At 39.9% G+C, this 20,736-nt stretch overlaps 1 protein-coding gene across 7 annotated transcripts in view; it reads left to right on the top strand.

Annotated features, from left to right (window-relative positions):
* LOC110835430 (uncharacterized) overlaps positions 1–20,736 on the top strand; it is a 126,217-nt gene that overhangs the window by 91,065 nt on the left and 14,416 nt on the right. For 5 of the 7 annotated variants that reach the window (XM_087343359.1, XM_087343356.1, XM_087343357.1 and 2 more), the window contains exons 3-7: positions 2,960–3,128; positions 6,423–6,740; positions 12,524–13,136; positions 13,659–18,285; positions 20,089–20,257. In XM_087343359.1, the coding sequence (XP_087199485.1) occupies positions 2,961–3,128; positions 6,423–6,740; positions 12,524–13,136; positions 13,659–14,752 (2,193 nt within the window). In that variant the 5' untranslated portion in view covers position 2,960 and the 3' untranslated portion in view covers positions 14,753–18,285; positions 20,089–20,257. Of the gene's footprint in view, positions 1–2,959; positions 3,129–6,422; positions 6,741–12,523; positions 13,137–13,658; positions 18,335–20,088; positions 20,258–20,736 lie in introns of all 7 variants that reach the window. The other 2 variants (XM_087343361.1, XM_087343360.1) reach the window with 2 other exon arrangements.

The following is a 20,736-nucleotide window of genomic DNA, read 5'->3' on the forward strand; positions in this document are numbered from 1 at the left end:
GATGTAGCTGAAGCCAGTAGAAGTACTGAAAACGGTGACAGGTAATATCGCTTCATTTTTCTTTCTTCTTTCAAGTTGCAGCTGGTCCTCTGTTGTGTTTTCTTATCCCACTGTCCTCTCTCTCCGCCTTACTCCCGTTCGCTCAACATTCACGTACAGCCGTGTCGTTTCGTGAAGGCAAAGTTTAAAAGCAGAACCAAACGATAATAAAAACAAAAGAGCGGAGCTTGTTAGCTGAGAATAAACAGGCGTACCAAAGCAATCTGTTTTACTCTAAACATTAAAGCGCATTACTCGCCATGTCCGTATTTGGTCAGCGGAGGGAAAACTGTGGTTCTTACTGGAATAAACCTGTCATCTCGTTACGTAAAAATCGATTTTGTTCTCACAACTTTAACTTAAAAAATTAAAAGATTTGGTAATGAAAGGCGAACAATTACAGTAGATATTTTCTGAGGGATAAAATGTTTCTTACGTTGACTTACGTTCAAAACACCCTCGAAATGAACTTTTGTGTCAGTGTACTAGAGGCTATTACGTGGTTAGGTTAGGTTAGGTTTTGAAGGAAGAAGTCTATGGAAAAATCTTACGAGAAGAAGAGATAGAATGGCGGGACACATTCTGAGGAACCCAGGATTGGTTAATTTGGTATTGGAAGGAACAGTTGAAGGGAAGAATTGTAGCGGGAGACAAAGAGTGGTATATGTGACGCAGATTTTTGAGGATGTGGAAATGAAGAGATTGGCGCGAGATATGCGAAAATGGAGGACCACATTAAAGCAGTCGAAAGACTGATGACAAACAAACAAAACAAACCTTTGAGTGTCATAAAAGCGCGGAATCATCGATCGGGTGGAGTAATATCAGCTTTTAAAAAGGATTTTGCTATATGGTGTCGTGTTTGGAAACCTACGTGGTGTCACTCCCTAAATTTCGAAAGTAGAACAATTTCAGAACTCAATATGACTTGCGTAATGAGTAACGCTTTGAGATAACGTACAGGAAGGAAGCTGTGATCTTGATACATAGCCGCTAGCGATGATTCAAGGTTGACAGATGTAATCTACGCACTTTCATACTTTGTGCGTAATGAAACATAGGTGAAAGCATAAGTTATCTAAAGTCTTCACCAATCAAAGACCAATGTTCAGATTTTACTCTGCCCCTACCAGGCATTTTTACTACTTTTAATTAGTATAGAAAAAGGCAGATATCAAGCAGGAGTCGTCGAGACGAGCAGCTGGGAAGCCAACACTAACCAAGCACGCTGTGCATTGTCTGTGTTTCTGCCACGAAAACATTTGACGCGAAGTCAGTAAAATGCTTCTGATAATTAAAAGAGAATAAATTTAGGTACTGGTTCTAGTTAAATATAGGTTACAACTTATTGGTTTAGGTTTCAGGGTTTGTATTTGTATACGTTGCTTATTATTGCTAGTTCGTGTAACCATATCTGATAAAATTCATTTAAATATTTATTGTAAAATATACACTCATATTAATACATGTATAGATAATTGATACGGTAACCCCTCGTCTACACCGACCTCTAATATCACCACCTCCCAGGTGCGTACGAGGTGCGATCGGAAGGTTTCTAGACTGCGCCTATAAAAACCCGTACACTTATCTCAGGTATTAAATTCATCCATCACCCTCGAAGTAGTTCCCCTGGGAGTGAACACAACGATCCCAGCGCCGCTGCCAAGCCTGGAAGCATCCCTGGAAATCTTTCTTTGTCAGCCTGTCAAGCACCATCTGCGATTCTGCCTGAATCTCTTCTATCGTCTCAAATCTCCTTCCCTTCAGCTGAATTTTCATCTTTGGGAAGAGGAAGAAGTCACACGGCGAATAAGGAGGGTGCGGGATGACGGCCATGGTGTTTGAGGCCAAAAACTGCCGAACTTTGAGGGCGGTGTGCGCTGGCGCGTTGTCATGATGCGTCGCATGTGGAGTTCTTCCTTTAGAATCAGCTGACAGGTCCCATAGCCTATCCCAACAATGTCGCACAAGTCGTTGATGGTACGACGTCGATATTCGTAACATTTTCGGGCGTTGTGCTCGAAGATGGTCGTCCAGAACGCTCGTCATCATCGACAGAGGTTCGGCCATTTTTAAGACGTGAATGCCACACAAACGTTTGTGCACGACCCATTGCGGACTCCCCAAATGCTTGCTTTAGCATTTCATAGGTTTCCGTAGCCGTTTTGGCGAGTCTTTGGCAAGAGATTCAGGCAGAATCGCAGATGGTGCTTGACAGGCTGACAAAGAAAGATTTCCAGGGATGCTTCCAGGCTTGGCAGCGGCGCTGGGATCGTTGTGTTCACTCCCAGGGGAACTACTTCGAGGGTGATGGATGAATTTAATACCTGAGATAAGTGTACGGGTTTTTATACGCGCAGTCTTGAAACCTTCCGATCGCACCTCGTATGTCGTAGCTCAAACGACTGTTCAGTATTTTAAAGAGTTTACCATCAGCTGTGTCTGCAAGATGTAGGTTTCGTGGTAATTCATCATTGTCAACAAGAATCAGTGGAAATGGGGTTTGAATTCAAGGGAATTCGAAAATATCGTTAGATCCCTCGATCATAATCAAAATAGAATTTATTCTTGCTACTACTAAAGCTTGCTTAAGGCAAAGAAGAGAAAATTCACTGCATCTTTAGTGACCATAAAATTAAGAGTGAAAAATTGCAAAATAATTACGAACAGATCAGTTTATATATTTAAAAAAATATTTTTTTGTAACAGTAGTTCACCATAAACCATGATAAAACGTCTGTTACGTTAAATATTATGAGACATTACAAGGAGGTTTTAAGCTCAGCGTACAATTTTTGTGTCTTAAGGACTCTTAGTTTGTTAGTTTGTTAGTTCTTAGGGCAGCAATATATATCTAATGTGTGCATGATGTTGGTTGATTTGTCGATGTCTGCAATATGGGGACTTTTTGTTGCAGGATGTTGGCGCTACTTTTTCTGCTTCTACTCTCCAGTTTAGTGTCGGGTCGGAACAACACAGACAAAACTCCGTGGCGCTGCCCAGAAATCACTCAGCCGCCCGCGGTGACTTGTTCCTGTGACCTCCCCCACACCCTTCGGTGTACTGGTGGCAGCTCCGCCCTGCAGGTGAGATCGTAACTAAAATATGAAATGTCTCATAAACATCGTTTCTGATTATCAACAAAGCACTACATGTGTGGAGTAAACATTCATAAATGACTCGTTCTTAATCATATTTCATTTGGCTTTTATAATATATGTTATTTGCGCTCTGTGCTTAGAAAAGTACGTAGTGTTTAATATTAAATGCTATCCAACAATTATAACGTGCTGTGTTAAGAAAATGTAACCAGAATCAGGTCTACCAACTTCTCCCGTAATACTCAAGTCACGTCACCCTAGTTACTTAGCCGTTGCTAACGCCAGTTACTCAAAAGTTGTGCACGTGTTAACGTGATGTATTCACAAGCTGAACGCGTGTTATTTGTTGGACATTACTTCGAATCTGAATAGATCGTGTAGCATTTAGCAATGCGTACCCTGACAAGGAAGTACCCAATAAGGCAATTCACCGACTGCTTTTATAAAGTTTCGGGACAAAGGAAGTGTTTGTCTGTGACAAGTGGCCATCGGACGACAAAACAGCTGGAATTGCGCTCGTACCGATTTTAAGCAGTGTATCGACTGCAACAGTGGCATACGTCTCCAAGAATGTAATATTACCATTGGTTTCGTGATATGGTTCATGTGTAGTGTTTAGAGCCGCGTTTTAAATGTATGACAGGTTTATGTCAGTCCGTCTTCGTAGTTAACCCCTTAAACATTTGATTTCGTTGATAATCTACGTGTATGATCTACGCAGAAAAGACCGATTTTAATTAGAACGCAAATTGATATTCTTACAGTGTGTCTTATTAAAACAATGATCACATGTAGTAAAAGCATGACGTTATTTAAAATATTCTATACAGTGCACATAGCCAAGGTGGTCTAGCGGTTAGAACGCTGGCCTTGTAATCCTGGGGTCTCGGGTTCGATTCCCGGCGGTGCCCGAATTTATAACTTGTGTTGGGCAAGGCCGTGGTCTAGGCAACACGGAGTTTTCCTCCGGGGGCTTCCCCGGTTTCTCCGTGGCATCCCAACAATTACTCCATTCACACACAGAAGAAGGCAATGGCAAACCACTTCTGGATCATCTGCCAAGAACGTATATGAACAGGTCCCAGTCCGAGAAAAGGATGGAAGGATCCTGTTCATATGGACCTGTCGTCAGACAAAACACTAAATAATAATAATAATGCAGTGCACAGTTAACAGGATTCGGAGTAAAACATGTTTTTGTCCATTTCAACTTCCGATTAATTACATCAGCAGTGGGTATTTGTCCGAAACAAGTGAACGTAAGGTCTATTTATAAAATCAAATTTTAAAATGTGAATCTGTTCTCCATAGTTCTTCGATATGATACGATTATCGATTATTCATGCAGCTCCATTGAAGTAGCTTGAGGCAAAAATCAAAGATTTCCTCAGTGTTTTCGTTGGTTCATTGCTTATAGACGTCGATTACAGTGGCCAGCGGTCTGAGGCGTGTTGCGGCCTTGAGATTGGTTCCGAAGAACCAGAATTTGAGTTTCTCACGGCGGTGACTAAGAAGAAGGCTGTCTTCTAGATGAAGTGCCGTTTTAGTGTGATAGAAGTTAATCGATGTTTCAGAGATCCTTTCTGCCTCCATCATCAGGGCTGGTGATGGAGAAGGCAGCCATCTTTGCGTAAAAACAAAGTTTTGAAAGCTTAACGACTGAGATATTACACCTAATTTAATAGTTCTCCTTTGGAGTTGGCGTTTGTCAACACCAGATTTAAGGTTTATATCGTGGTCTCATACTGCCTTCATCTTCAGGGTATAGTTCATCCCGTAAGAAGGTTTCTCGTAAACGTTGATAATCTCCTACAAGACTAAGCGGTGTGTCAACCCAGAACCCCACAGTCATCGCCGTGAATACTTCATATCCTCCATGACTCGGTCGTCGGAACCTCGTTTGTGGCAAAAGAGTACACTGCGTTGAGTTGAGGTCGGCTTCTTATAAGTATCCACCTGTTACGTCCCGTTTAGTGGCCCTCGGAGATTATTTTCTTAGGCTACACGCATCACACGAGAGTCAGAGAAGTTGCAGGTCCCTCAAGGGGCAGTGCCGCTGTGTATCGGGGATTTGTGGCAGAATGAAAATTTAGCGTCAATGTAGATACTTCTACAGTCAGCTGTTTAGATGCTTTTCGTGTAGTTATCTGAATTGAAGTAAGTTTAAATTTCCTACTTGTAATCGCAAAAGTTATTTATCGAATTTATGATTTGAGTGAAACTTCCACTATAATAAGTAACAGTAGTAGCCTAATTATCGGTTGAGACTTAGTATCTGGTAATTTTCTACCACTATTTAAAAGAAATTAGCGTTTTCAGAAGTGGGAATAAATATCAGTGCACAAACCTAATTTACTCCAATGTTCATATCAAGTGATAATTGAAACATCAAACTTAAAGCAATATTAAAGTCTAACCCAACTCGATTTTTGGTAGTGATATTTTATCCGTTATATTTATACGCGAAGAAAACACAACGCGTCTCCATTACAAAGATTATTCGGTAAATTAGAATATAACTGCTGTATATTCTAAAAATGGTATAAATTCGTAAATAAACTGGGCGAAATATAGAATTACTGATCATTAAAGCAGGTGATACACTTACTAACAGGTTGAGCACAGATGAACTTGACGCTTTAAAAATTATATAGAAAACAAATTCGGCGTAATTAGTACTTCGCGCCTATACTATTCGAAAAACTCTCGAAGTTTTGTAAACACCTCACAGAGACTCGATATCAAGGCCATAGCAATTGTGATTCGCTTGCCTCAACTCTGGCAAATATTGCTACGCAACTGTCTACTCGGCTGGGTGGTTGTGTGCGAAATGAACGTCTCCCTTCCTTCCGTAACTGCAGAACACACCAACTTCTCTGTTATCGGGTAGCCATTTTCAAAACTAGTGTCATCTAGCGGAGCCGCGTAACAACAACGATCACGCGGGTTATTTGAAACAAATATTTCCACAGTTCTTCTATTAACTTATATGGGTGTGAATTACGCCATAATTTGATTTCTGTATAATTTTGAAAGTGTAAAGTTCCTTTGTGCTCCGTGTATTAGGATTTAAAAGTTTAAACCCTATCCAATATCAAAAGATAGTTTAGTAACTATTTTTTTTTTAAGTTGGCAGTTACATTCCGGACTATCAATTTTGATTTTGCTTCATCTCATTGGATATTCTGTTGTATTTCTTTGTTTATCCGTCATTTATGTTCACATTTACCCTTCCTACAGCGTGTTCAGTTAAGTTACTAGAGTGCTGTGGTATCGCAGGTGATTGCAGAAGCCTTGCGAGGCCTAGTACCGCCTGCCGCCGTGTCGCTGTTGGACTGTACTGTCCAGAACGTGAGCTCACTACCCGGGACACTCCTAGAGGGCGTCATTCTTCATGGTCTTGTTGTGTCCTCGGGAGAGATACACCACGTGGCCGATCAGGCGTTCTCGGGGCTGGCCGGGCCGCTGCAGGCCCTTGGGTTACCAAACAACAAACTCCAGACCGTACCCACAGAAGCACTATCGGCTATCCCCGCCCTGGACCGACTTGATCTCTCTCATAATTTCCTAGAGACTCTTAGCACTGGCTCTTTTAAGGTAAGAGGCTGGGCACTAGACGTATGGCGTATTTTAGTTAAACTATCTGCTTACCCATTCCTTCCTTGGAGTAGAATTTCTACTTGAGATGTTTATAGTCGCTTAGGTACAAGGTAAGTTACGTATCTTATAGAACCTGAAGTTTAATTTCCGTCATTACAATAACCCGCCACTGGAACCACCCTCGAGCCAGTTGAAACTCATCTAAAATAATAATTGTTTAACTGCGCAGCAGGAGAAAATCCCTGCTAGGAATGCGATATACGCGCATGCGCAAGATTTCGCGGTGAGTGACAACCGATCCTTAAAGCATTCGTTCCACAACCACTGGACGAGCAACAGACAACAGGCTTTCGTGTGTTCTAATGGCTACAGCTTTAAGATTACCTCACAGAGGCACAGCGATTTAATCTAGAATATTATAACAACACCCACAGAACACATTAAAAGTGCGCTCACTACAGGCTACTCTTAACTGATTGATATTTTCAGTCTGTGTAGTAGCCTTAAACTCTGACGTATCGCACTTCCCACCAATAGCAGCCCTCTAGTCCACCAGGCAGTAAACATTCCCCGCGCACCGCAACAGAAACGATTTCCCGCTGCAGGGATTTTCTCGTGATTTGTGGACAGTACATTTGGCGTTGTTTATTTTCTGACATACATATAAGACTAATTTTATATTTAATTAAACAAAAACATACTAATTTATTTAGGTGTTTGAAATTAAAGCGAATGTAATCTGGATACGATGGTGAATAACTAGAACACATTGTGGGCTGCTCTGTACAGTCGATTCAATTTGAGAACCACTAAATATATTTGGAAGACACTTGGTACGGAGTTTGTGCTGTTCTGCACGACCTAGAAATCGTTCTCAGTTTGTTTGTAGCTCTAACAGCTGAGGTTGTTCGACCACCACTACTAATGAACTCCCCTCTCTCGGCTTACACATTGCGCATGTAGATGGCACCACTGCACGCGCGACCGATAATGAGGTGCTGCGATCTTGTGGTCAAAGTTACAACTATCGAACAAGAACCTATGTCGATATGTGTTTTAATCGAATACACTGGTAGACTTTGTTCCGTATACTGTATCAAATTCCGCCAATTCATTAAAAAGAAAGCTATAAAAAGGTAACGATATGGCTAGCAAAGTAGGACTGACATTTATGCAGGAAACAAAAGAAGAGTGGAAATCATGTTTTTTTTTAAACCTTCGCAGTTTAAAAGCGCAGTGATTTGCAACTTATGTGAAGGACATTACTTTCTCACTGAAATCTTTGTATCTCACATCTAGTATAAACCTTTGTGTGATGGTGACAGTTATGTTCTTGAACTCGATGTCGTGTTGCCGATAGGAACAGCTGGCTGAAGAAACCGGTTTACCTAAGCAGAAGCTTTCCCATCAATCACTAATGAGTCATGAAAGACTTTGAATGAGGTTCCGTATCGGTAATCTTCAGACAGCAAAATCCTCCCACTGTTTTTTTTAGTATATTCTGAGGGATAAGAAAATCTACTGCATGCCATTTGTGCAATTTTCTCATGATCATCTCTTGTCTCGATCATTCATGACAAATAAATCGATACTGCTTCAGGTCGAATTGGTTGATTTTTACTAGACTCACCTGCAGGGTGATTCATAGCTCTTGTATAATATTAAGGAGGTTATGGAAGAGATCGTTCAGAGCACAAAGTTTGATCTTTTTCTAGATTCGTCATCGTTTACTAGTTACGAAATATCTTTGATGTCGCTTTTATTGTCTAATGTCGTCTTAATACACCAGTAGATTTGCTTGTTTACAATAAAATAAAGAGAGACAGGTACTGTCCACAGATGACGAGAAAAACTCTGCTTTGAGAAGTCGTTTCTGTTGCGGTGCGCGGGGAATGTTTACTGCCTGGTGGACTAGAGGGCTGCTATTGGTGGGAAGTGTGATACGTCAGAGTTTAAGGCTACTACACAGACTGAAAACATCAAGCAGTTAAGAGTAGCGTGTAGTGAGCGCACTTTTAATGTGTTCTGTGGGTGTTGTCATAATATTCTAGATTAAACCTCTGTGCCACTGTGAGGTAACCTTAAAGCTGTACCCATTAGAACACACGAAAGCCTGTCGTCTGTTGTTCGTTCAGTGGTTGTGGAACGAATGATTTTAGGACGGGTCGTCACTCACCGCGAAATCTTGCGCATGCGCGTATATCGCATTCCTAGCAGGGATTTTCTCCTGGTCTGGCGGACTGTAGAAGTAAGGCAAATTCCGCCCTTGAGAATTTTTTAATCGTTACTTCAGAATACTACAGTTTGGACGCTTTTCTGTCCGTGAGATGGGCACTGAATATTATCGAAGTGTCTTCCTTTATCCTGAACACATGACTCAGAGCGACTTGGAATTGAGCCCACGCTGGAAATTAATTGTCTAGACTCGATGTCTGCAGTAACCACATCAGTGAGATTAGTTAATTCGTCGCGATCGTGAAGAATTGTGGCATAAATATTTTCTGTCTTGCGTCGCCACAAATGGAGATCTAGGGTGAGTAGATACTACGAGGGTCGCTCATTAAGTAATGCCCCACATTTTTTTCCTCAGAACATATTTATTCAAGTTGGCTCAAATTTAGTGACAATATAAATCAATGTTTCCTTTACACATATTATTTTTCCACATAGTCCCCATCAACTTGTACGGTTTTACGCCAGCGTGGAACAAGTGCATGCATGCTTTGCCGGTACCAGCTCTTGTCCTGTGCACGTAGCCATGTCCTCACTGCTTGAATCACGCTCTCGTCATCTTCAAACCTTGTTCCGTGGATAGCGTCTTTAAGTGGCCCAAAGAGATGGAAGTCGGAGGGTGGATGGAGCAGCACCGTCCAACCCAATTTGGTGATTTCTTCCCGGGTTCTCAGACTTGTGTGAGGGCGTGCATTGTCATGCAGGAGCAAAATTTCTGCTGAATGCTTGTGAGGCCGAACTCGTCGGAAACGCTTCTTGAGGGTTTCCAGGGTCATAATGTACGCGTCTGAATTGATGGTCGCACCTCTTGGCATCACATCCACAAGAATGACCCCATCACTGTCCCAAAAGACAGTCATCATGACTTTTCCGGCGGAGGGAGTTGACTTGAATTTCTTCTTTCTCGGTGATAGAGGATGATGCCACTCCATTGACTGCCTTTTTGTCTCCGGCTCAAAGTGGTGTATCCAGGTTTCGTCACCTGTAATGATCCGGGACAGAAAGATCTCTCCCTCAGCATCAAAACGCTCCAACAATTCAGAAGAAATCGTTTTCCTTTGAATCCTGTGGTCTGCTGTGAGACTTCGTGGAACCCATCTTGCGCACACCTTCGAATATGCAAGAGCCCGGATAATTGCAATTACACTTCCATTACTGACTGAAAGCTGTTGGGCCAATTGTCGAGTTGTGATGCGCCGATCCTCACGAATAATGGCATCCGCGCGGTTCAACATGTCTGGAGTGGTGGCTGTGACAGGACGCCCAGAGCGCGGCAGATCACGGAGCTCGGTTTCTTCACTTCCTGAAGCTTTAACTCTCTTAGCCCAGCGACCAACGGTGCTCCTATCGACTGCACAGCTTCCATACACAGCACACACACGTTTATGAATGTTCACCACAGTTTCTTTTTCAGCAACAAAGAATTCAATTACAGCTCGTTGCTTGTAACGAGAGTCGTTCACAGACGCCATTTTAACAGTTCACTACAGCTCCGCCTTCGGTTGGAATCATTTGAAACTCCGTACACGAACGCGGGAAACATCAAATCTCAAGCATGTAAAAGTACACTTTTCTATCTTCATTATTGGCTGAGAAAAAAAATGTGGGGCATTACTTAATGAGCGACCCTCGTATATACCGATTAAGCCCATTTTGGGAAAAATCCAATTTTTTACAAAAAATACCAAAAGTCAGTCAAAATCATGAAAAAGCATTGAAAATCGTAATTTGTGATCCATCGCCTTGTTCTTGGGTACCCGGATATTTTTTTGAAAATTATAATGTTCCAATAATTAAGTTTACCCATGGATTATGTGTTAGTATGTCAGAAATGTAACTTACATTAAGTTGTTTGAAGTTTATTTGGTTGACATTTTGGCAGTTTTTAGCTTTCATACTAATTCTAAGACATTTGAGGGTTTAAAAACTTTATAATATTAAACGTTCTGATCATCTAGAGAATTTACGTTAAAGTATCAATTATTTACGTTTTAATATCCCAGATATTATATTCATTATTTTCTTCTATCCAAAAGAACAGAATATGGTAAAGAATGTTTGATCTTGTATTATTCCATAATAGTTCTAATTGCTCTATTAATGCCAGCTTTTTTGTTTTATTTCCCACTTATGATGAAAATAATGAGTTATCATCATCATAATCAACTGTTACTCCATAATTAGTTTTAAACTCCAAATGTGTAGCCTGATCATTCCTTAATTTCGTAGATTTATTTGTAGTATACTAACTATATGGCTTATGGAACCCGATGGTTCATCACCGAATTAACCAAAGCCTTCCACCGGAATCCTGTCCTGGGCCAACAAAATTCTTTTAACCAATTGTCTCTATATGAGAATGTTAGTTCCGCCCCCCCATTATGAGCGTAGCTCATGCATTTCTTTGCTGCAAAACAGAAAACAGCGTAAATGATAAATACTAATAAAAGTTATTGAAATAACAAACCACGTGGTCATTGAACAAACAGAAAGTTGTGTATGTCAGTCAAAAAGTAGAAGGATGTTTCGTCACTGAACAACAAATTTAACGAAACTTACTAGAATTATCTACAGATTTCAACGTAAAATATTTGGTATGTTCATATAAGTGATTTTTAATATTAATTTATTTATTCTTGTATATTATAGCGCATTCATTGATAAAGTAGAATTCAACTGTCATTCCTAACCTCAATCAGGAACTACTACGAGCTAGGTAAATTGATTTTATTGTTTTATGCATTGTTGCCACATTCTGAAACTAGAAACTTCATATGCGTACTTAGTTTTAAAAGTGTAAGATTTCAGACAGTGCCTATATACATTCGTTTGGTTGGTTAAAGAATTTAAAGATAATCTACCCACCTGTAACAAGTATTCATATCTGAGAACACATTAAATCAATCAAAATGAAAAGTTAAAAAAAAATTTTTACTTAAACTAAATTTCTTCTTCTATGGCTCTCCGGTCCGTATTCGGTCCATGGCCTCCTCAACTCTCCTATTCCATTTGGTCCGTCTGTCCGAGGCTTTGATTGAGGTTACGAAACATCTTCCTTTTTACGGTGCAAGGTTGTTAGCCTTGTGACCAACCCCTAGCCTGGATGACCAGGGTACCTGTCTTAGTCTGACCTCTCCCCCTCGACCAATCTGGCTAGGGAGGCCCTACAAGTAGCTCTTGGGGTCAAGCCCCACCACCACGACAAGGTGCAGGTACCATGAAGTGGGGAAACTAAAATTAGTAATGAAATTTTTTTTGCGCCTGATGTAAAGGTTATACCACCTTGATACGGTCTACAGGCCTCATTTTTGTAAACAAGGTGTGTTATATTAACATAAAGTTGGAATTTAAAATGGCGAGGCTTATCGAAATGACATGTCTGATTGAATGTTATGATGAGTAAAACCATTTATCAGTTCCATTGTAATAATTAACATTTAAATTTTTTATTGTCCTGTGAGCTGTCTAAACATGTTTATTGCTTCTTGCAAGTGTGTCCCTGTGAGGGCTATAAATCGTAACACAATGCTGGCTTTTCTTTTCTGTAGGGGTTGTTTAACCTCACTTTCTTGGAACTGAGCGAGAACAGATTATCTGCGTTGGAAGATGACGCAATTTCGTCGTTACCAAAGCTACAAACACTGCGCTTGAGAGGCAACAGGCTTGGCGTGAATGCCGTGTCAGTTCTTCGAGGAATGCGGTCTCTACAAGAGCTGGATGTCAGCGACAACTTACTTGCGGGTCCTTTAGGTTCAACCACCCTTCCCGCATTACCAGGCCTCAGAGTTCTGCAGCTAGCTCACAATCAGATCAGCAGTGTTCGTCGAGGTGCACTCACAGGTTTCGCGTCGCTCGTCTCTCTTACTCTGAACCATAATCAGATCGACGTACTCGAAGACAACGCGTTTAGTGAGTTGCGGACGCTTACGCAACTTGACATGGCACACAATCGTATTGTAGCGGTGTCTGGGAACTCTTTGGCACATCTCTCAAGATTGGTGCAACTCGACCTGGCTCATAATTTCCTCCGAGCACTTACTGCCGACCTTGTGGTTCCGCTAAGAAATTTGAAAGAATTGAGGCTCGATGATAATGACATATCTATGGTGACAAGTGATGCCCTAACTTCAGGCGTAATGCTTCGTCGGCTTACTTTGGCAGGTAAGAAAGATTTAAATTGTGTGTGTGCACGTCTTTTATGTGTATATACATACATACATAACCTCAATCATCTGTCTCACCATCATGTGTTAATTACTCGATCGAGTGTTTAATTGTATTTATTTGAGAATTGTATCATTATCAACATTACAGGTTTAGTATCCACTGAAAAATACATCTTGTGAATCCCAACATAACTGTGGGTTAATTAGTTTCAGATTAACGTAAGACAGATTGGTCTGTAAACCAAGATCTAATGTTCCACGGACCAAAAAGCTTCTCATTATTCGTACAAATAACAAACTGGTTGTTGAAATAAGCTGGAAAAATATGCACTTAAACATACTGATACTTGGTGATCTTCTGAGTTGTTCCATGCGGTTTTCATATCTGAAAATCGAGGCAGTATCTTCTGGCGTACAGCCGAAACAAGCAGGAACCACCCAGAAGATCAAAATCTGTACCGACGCTGCTGTGAAAAGCTCATCCTATAGGAACTGATATATGATTCTGTTTGCACAGACAACCCACTTAACTGTGACTGCAGTCTTGCCGAATTTGCCGAATGGCTCACCAATTCGAGCCATCTGCCTGCCTCTGACCAAGCCACAGCTGTGTGTGCCACACCTCCATCGCTGGAGAACGGTTTATTGGCAGAAGTTTCACCACATGAGCTGCTATGTGGAGAGGATGAAGAAGATACTGGGCCAGCACCACCTCAGGGACCTCTCGCTCCTCAAGTTCCTGTTTCTGGTAAACAGGTTACCCTCCACATATTTCACTACGATGGCTACAGTGTAAAACTCTTGTGGAATGTCGAAGCTAGCGCGGCACCTTATGCCTGTGACGCTCTGTTCGTGTATGAAGAAGTGGGTGCACACGAGGTGCTGTTGGAATCCAACCCGGTCCGATGCAATTCCTCCCAGTTAGCCGATCCGAGAGCGCTGACTCTGACATTATCAAGCTCGGGCCTGTTGCTCGGCCACCGTTACCGCTATTGCGTGGTGCTTCTAGAAGGCGGTGGAGTAGCCTCCGATGAGATGGCATTAGTGCTTGGTTGCAGCGACATTATACCGCTAATACCCACAGCACAACCTCAGTCACAGCCTTTACCAGAATTTAGTTTGACGACGCACATCGCCGCCCTGCATGCGAATGTGAGTTCACCTGGAACGTTGTTAATAGTGGTCCAGCTGTGGGAGCAGCCCCTGCCCGATGCACACTGTTCGCTTGCTGTCGCAGTGTTTACAAGCAATTCCCCTATAGCGCAACAGCACCTCAATTGTTCGAATCCAAGGACAGTTATCGGAGACCTTCCTGTGGGGCCTTATCGTGTCTGTGCGACAACAGGAGACTTTCCATCGACAGGACCCAGAGCACGATGCATCACAGTTCAACAACCAATAAGTTCACAGGACCTAGGCGGCACGAACATCGCCATCGCTACTGGGTTTGTGGCCCTCAGTACAGTTTTGCTTCTGGGACTAATCCTAGGAACCAGGAGACTATTTCGAAGGCCTAAGCTTTTGCCCACGCATCAGTGTTTTCTGGCTGGCCCACAAGATGAAGAGCAGCATTCTCGTTATGTCAAACTACACGCCACTACAAAACTTTAACGCTTGACCAGAAGTTATCTTCAATTAAAGCAAAGACGAGTGTATTCATATCTGGTGTAGGTAAAGCGTGCCGAGTCACTACAGTTCTATGGAAAGTCTTAAGGGCATTATTGACTACAGAAGTGAGCAGTTCTTGACTTGAAAGAAAAGAACGACTCAAAGTGTGGCTTAATTAGAGGATTGAGAGAGAAAAACTCCTTTTTTTTTTTTTAAACTGTCATGTACCTGCAACATGTATGGTAAAGTATCCATACCATGAACAGTATAAATGTATTTCTTTTGTACTTCATGCAATACATCGTTTGTTTCCAGGATGATGTGAAAGGAAAGTGCGGTCAATTTTACGCAACAAAAACTTTCCACACGCAGATGCAACAGACAACTACGTGTGGCTGAAAAGCAAGAGTTCTAATTAACAATTACATACGTATATTAGGAAAATTAATCTTGTAAGATTTGAGGTTTTCACAGCGATGAGTATGAAGATTTCTGTCTTCTGGGTTGTTGCGCTGTGTAGTCTGGTCGATGTTAACCAGGGCCCTGATGACAGAGGCAGTATGACCTCTGAAACGTTGGTTAACATCGACCAGACGACACAGCGCAACAACCCAGAAGACAGAAATCTTATTGAAACAAATATTGTCCTTAACTATTATCATACAGGAAAAGGAGAATTATACCCCTTGTACTGCAAGTCTGGAGAGAACCAGGTTTATTGGTACGCAAATGTGATGCACGGAGAGCCGGAATGTGCTTAAGCTCCGTTACAGTCTTTAAAGGTTAAAGCTAGAAGTAAGATTAATTTATTTCCACTTAGTTTGCTGAATCATACAATAAGAAAATTACCCTGTATATAAAATCTAACTGAAAACTTATTTTTAATGCTTTAGTAAATGTATCATTATAAAAATTGTTTGTACTGCTATGTCTGAATGAACACTCATCACAATTTTCTTGATAATACTGTTTGCTTCATTATGTTTCAAGTGTTACACAATCTCAGTATAATGAAATAATTTAAGCATCTATAAGCTTTGTGCATAAATACACTTATAACCTGAGGCAGTGTCGTTTATCATGAATTAATTCTAATCCAAAAATACACATTCTGATTCTCAACAAATGTTGTTTATCTGCAACTTGAAAATACACTTTTCAGACTTCAATTTTTACTTCATTGTCACAGATACATAAATTACGTTCAGATTAAAAGTCATGACCTTCAGTTTAGAAAGTAACTTCTGTGCTTCTTTTGGCCTGACATTCTAAACTAATAAATTCCGTCTGTTCTGTAAATAACGTATACAGTTGATTAACATATAAACAGATTACATAAACAAGTCAATATGTACACACCTTTATTATATTCCATGGATCGATACATGTGAAATGGCTGCCTGAATCACGTTTCTGCCAGGTTATGTATTCAACAAGTTTTCAGCTTTGGTGATCATCCAGGCAGAATTTACAGTAAGCTTAACCTCTTCAAGTCTGTCTGTCTCTTTGTCTGTTGATTGTGCAACCCTCAGTGGCAGTAGAAAATACAGTGATTTAAGTGTTAATGATTTGCAATTGTCATGTTCCAGTTCCAATGAAACAGTTCAGTTCTGTTTCATTTCAGATGCAGATGTTTCAATTGAGGAGAATTTTCACCAGGCATTATAATTTGATTCTCTAGAAAGATGTCACAAATGATTACTGGGTTATTAACATTGTGCATTCTCTACTTTACCAAGAAATGTTAATTTCCCTAGATAGTGGAATAGTTGCAGTGAAGTAATAAACTGGAAATGTTCAAGCCTTGGAACATAATCATCTGCCACATGGACTTTAATACTGCAAAAGTGTCAACAAAGTCTACATACAGCATTGAAAATTTTTTCACCAAACTGCAAACGCTCTTCATAAAAGTATTTTCAGCATTATCAACATTTGTAAGTTTTATGCTGTCTTTCAAATGGTTATCTACTCTAGTCAATTGCATATACTTACATCATGGAGCTGAGTCCTTGAGAAGCCTCTCAAAAGAAATTCCCAAAATGTTATGGAACCCAAAGGTTCATTACCATGTTTACAAGAGCCCACCACAGGTTCCTATACTTGGCCAGATGAATCCAGTCCATGCCACCCCATCCTATTTCTCTAAAATCCATTTTAATTTAATACTTCTGACCACACTAAACATTCTTACAGCTTTGCTCAGGTCAAAACCAAAGAACACAACTGCTTTCACATGTACACTTAAATGATAGGGCTCGGTAGCTCGGTCAGCACTATAACTGCCTAAACAGTGGTTGTGACTTATTCTACATTTAATCAAACTTTTTATACATCTGTGTGACAAAGTTTTCGCGAAGGATAGTTTATTGAATCACCATCACTGCCAACTTAAAATTCTTCTAAATTAGCCCTACTGCTGCAAACAGATTCTTAGATTACTCCAGAATTATAACACAATCAGTCTTTAGTAAAATATCTAACACTACTTTTGTATGAGTAATGTTCCAGTATGTGGTTTAATCCCTGCTTGAGATATGAAGTTTCCTGAACAATCGAAACCACTGATAATCCGCAAAATGAAACAAAAACACTCAGACGTAACAAACGAGTAAGTTTACTAACAGACGTGCACACCTTAAATTTTTATGGATTTTACTAACAACAAACAGAAAATTATTTAAAATTTAATGCAGTACACACCAACTACTTTTAAAAATTTTCAACAGACAGTAATGACGTTCTACTCTCGTAAACTTAAGGATAAAGCAACATTTGGTTTATAATAATACCGTTGTATTAAGACTTTGTTTTAAATTTCTTATATTTTACAACTGATTTTCTAAATTAATTTCAAATTTTGATTTAAACCAGTTAGACCCATTGAATTTGTCATGGGAACACATCGACATAGATGGGTGGATAATATTTGCATGGAGGTTACAAAAAAATCTGTGGGGACTTTAACTGGATTTATGTGACTCAAAATGAGGAAAAGCAATGAGCCTTTGTAAACATTCGAGTTTCATAAATAAGCTAAATCACTTGGTTTTGTGAGTGACTATCAGCTTCTCAAACAGGGCGCTGTTGCATGTAATTGTGGCCTAATACATCTAGGGAAGGAGAACTGAGACCGATAAATTCGCTATATATTATAACATTTTATAATCAATTTATAAATGGGAGAGACCGTTTATGTCAATGAAATACTTAAATGTCATAACCTTAAAAGTGGCTGTATCTTTATTAATCGTTGACTATTGGCAGTTTTTCCTCGGCGTAGTAACCATGTATGTGGAATAACGGTAAACTCTGTGACGCTCTGTGAGGCCATGGTTGCTAGAGTTGTGTAGGGAAAGTCGCACATCTCTAGGTTTAATTGCAACCACATGTTTGGTGGCTGTGTTCTGCCGCGGAATTATTTGCTGATAAATTCAGTAAAGGTTTCCTGGTAGTTACACTATTAGTACTCAAGAAAAGCGAGCAAAACGTTTCAAATTGGAAATTTTCAAGGAACCATCTACGAATTTGCACAGGTTTGTCTACTGATTCAATGCTGCTTGTAAAAGTTATAGTGAGTATGAAGTTAGTATTACTGACCACTTACCGTATGATGGCAAAAACTAGGTCAAATCTACCCACAGAAACGTACCATTAAGGGCGTTACAGGATTTACAACTGTGTTGGCCCTTATGAGTAACAACAAATTTAGGTTATATTGCAGTTACAACTCTGTATGGCTTACGGAATCCGATGGTTCGTCACCGAATTAACCAAAGCCCTACACCAGCCTCTGTCCTGGACCAGCAAAATCCAATCGCCTTCAACTCCAGTCTCCCATAGATCCTGCTTAATATTATCTTTCTATGTAGGTAGGTCTAGGTCTCCCCAGCGGTCTCTTTCCCTCAGGCGTCACAACCAGTATGTGGTACACATCTCTTGCCCCATCATTGTGTGCCACTTAACCCGCCCATATCAGTCTTCTTGACATTATCACGTTGGCAATACTGAGGGAGAATTACAAATTTTTAATTTCATCATTATGCAGTTTTCTCCATGCCCCATTGTCTTCTGTCCTATGCCCAAATATACTCCTCAACACCTGCAATCTGTGTTGATCCCTCAGAGTGAGAGACCATGTTTTGCACCCATACACAACAACAGGCAAAATTATTGTTTTGTGTACTTTAATTTTCAGGTTCTTAGAAATCAGAGTAGGAAACAAATATTTTGAACTGAAAAGTAGCAAGCATTTCCAGAATATAGTCTCCTCCTAATTTCCTTGTGAATATCATTTTGATTTGTTATTGTGATTGTGCATACACTTTTAAAAATAAACTATTTTGTGTCATATGCTTCTGTTGTTCCTAAAGATTTTTTAAATGCAATTACTTATAAAAATACAATATTTAAATATAAAAATTATGTGATCAGTTTCTGGCTATGATTACCTGGATGCTTTTCCCCATCAGGAAAAAAGAGAAAGACTTCGATTTTATGGAGGCACAGAGATCACTGCCCCCGTTGTTCTCCCTTAAAATCTGGCCCTGATTCAGGGGGTGTGTGGTCCAGTTTGCTAATGACTATCAGCGAAGTAGGTCTACTAGCAAGCATGAAAAATCAGTTCTTAGTAACTGCTTATGAAAATTAAGTACAAACCATTCAGTTATGTTCAAAAGTTTAAAGAGCGGTAACAATAGCATGAGTCGCTGTACTTGAAAGGTCATTGTTGTCCATCAGATCTTATTATTTAGATAAAGTTCATGTTTCAGAGGGGACCACCATACTTGAAAGTTATTCTTGTGATTAAAACTTACATTTTGAGGAAGAAGTTTAGCCACCAGACAAGTATGCTAAGTGATGAATTAATAAGGTATTCTATAACTTGCCTGGATCCAGAGGTGGGATCTCATAATTTGTTAATTCCTAATACCAAGAGAAAGAAAAAGAATTGTTATCAATTTACTCCTTCTATAATGGGGTATGGCTATTTCTGAAATCTATTTATTTGATTTTTACTTAGATAATGATTTATTGGAGACAGAAATCTAAAGTCTCAGATTCAAACCTGATCACACTTTTGATATCACTTCATTTTTTAAATCATTTAATTGTTTAATGAGAAATACATTTTATATTAGGCCCTAATACTAAAGCTGTGAGATCCCAAACTGATTGTTTGTGACTGTGTTGCACCAGAACAATTATTAGAGCAGAGTGAATGGGATTAAATTCAGAGGAAATCAATTGTTTAAATTTTTTTCATGGAAAAGGGTTCTGCAGGAATTCTTGTTTGAAATTTTATGTATGTGAACCGAAATTGTCGCACTTTATTTCAGAATGTGTTTGCTTGTGAGGAGTGCTCTCACGTTATAGAAATGGCCATGTAACTGCAGACTGTGCCATGACGAGGGCTGCGAAGCCACAAAGTTGATATCCACATACCGAAACTTGACGCTGCACGAAATGTCACTTACAACAGAAGTGAGATGGAACAAATTCAGAAGTGTAAGATCTTTTATAATATGAGAATAAGCACAGTAAGTAAGTGAAAGTGAAAGTGTTTATATCTGAAGTGTGGCCGGATTAAGATATGCGTAACTTAAAATATGTGAAAGTTAAATATACAGAGTTCGCTGCACAGAAATTAACATTAAATAAATTTGTTTTATACTAAAAAGTTGATAAGCTTTAGTAAGATTTGTGAACGTCAACTATAATATCAACAGTTGAAGTAAAGTTGTATAAAAATTAGTGAAGAAACTTTCAAATGATGGAACTGAGCTGAACCGACAGCGCTTAATACTGTAAAATATTTAGCTGTGATTCTGGCCTAGGGTGACCAAACTCCTCACTGTTAATTCAGGTACATTTTCTTGTCTAATTTTACTCTTCAGGATATATTTTTTGTGAAAGTTCACCACAAACGTGACACATCACGCCATCTGGCAGAGACGTTAACACTGGACTCTCTCAAACCCATACTC

This window comes from Zootermopsis nevadensis, unplaced genomic scaffold (genome assembly GCF_977971745.1).
Source record: "Zootermopsis nevadensis isolate Lab colony 2312 unplaced genomic scaffold, Znev_1.0 Znev_ptg000005l, whole genome shotgun sequence".
Taxonomy (NCBI): Eukaryota; Metazoa; Arthropoda; class Insecta; order Blattodea; family Termopsidae; genus Zootermopsis; species Zootermopsis nevadensis.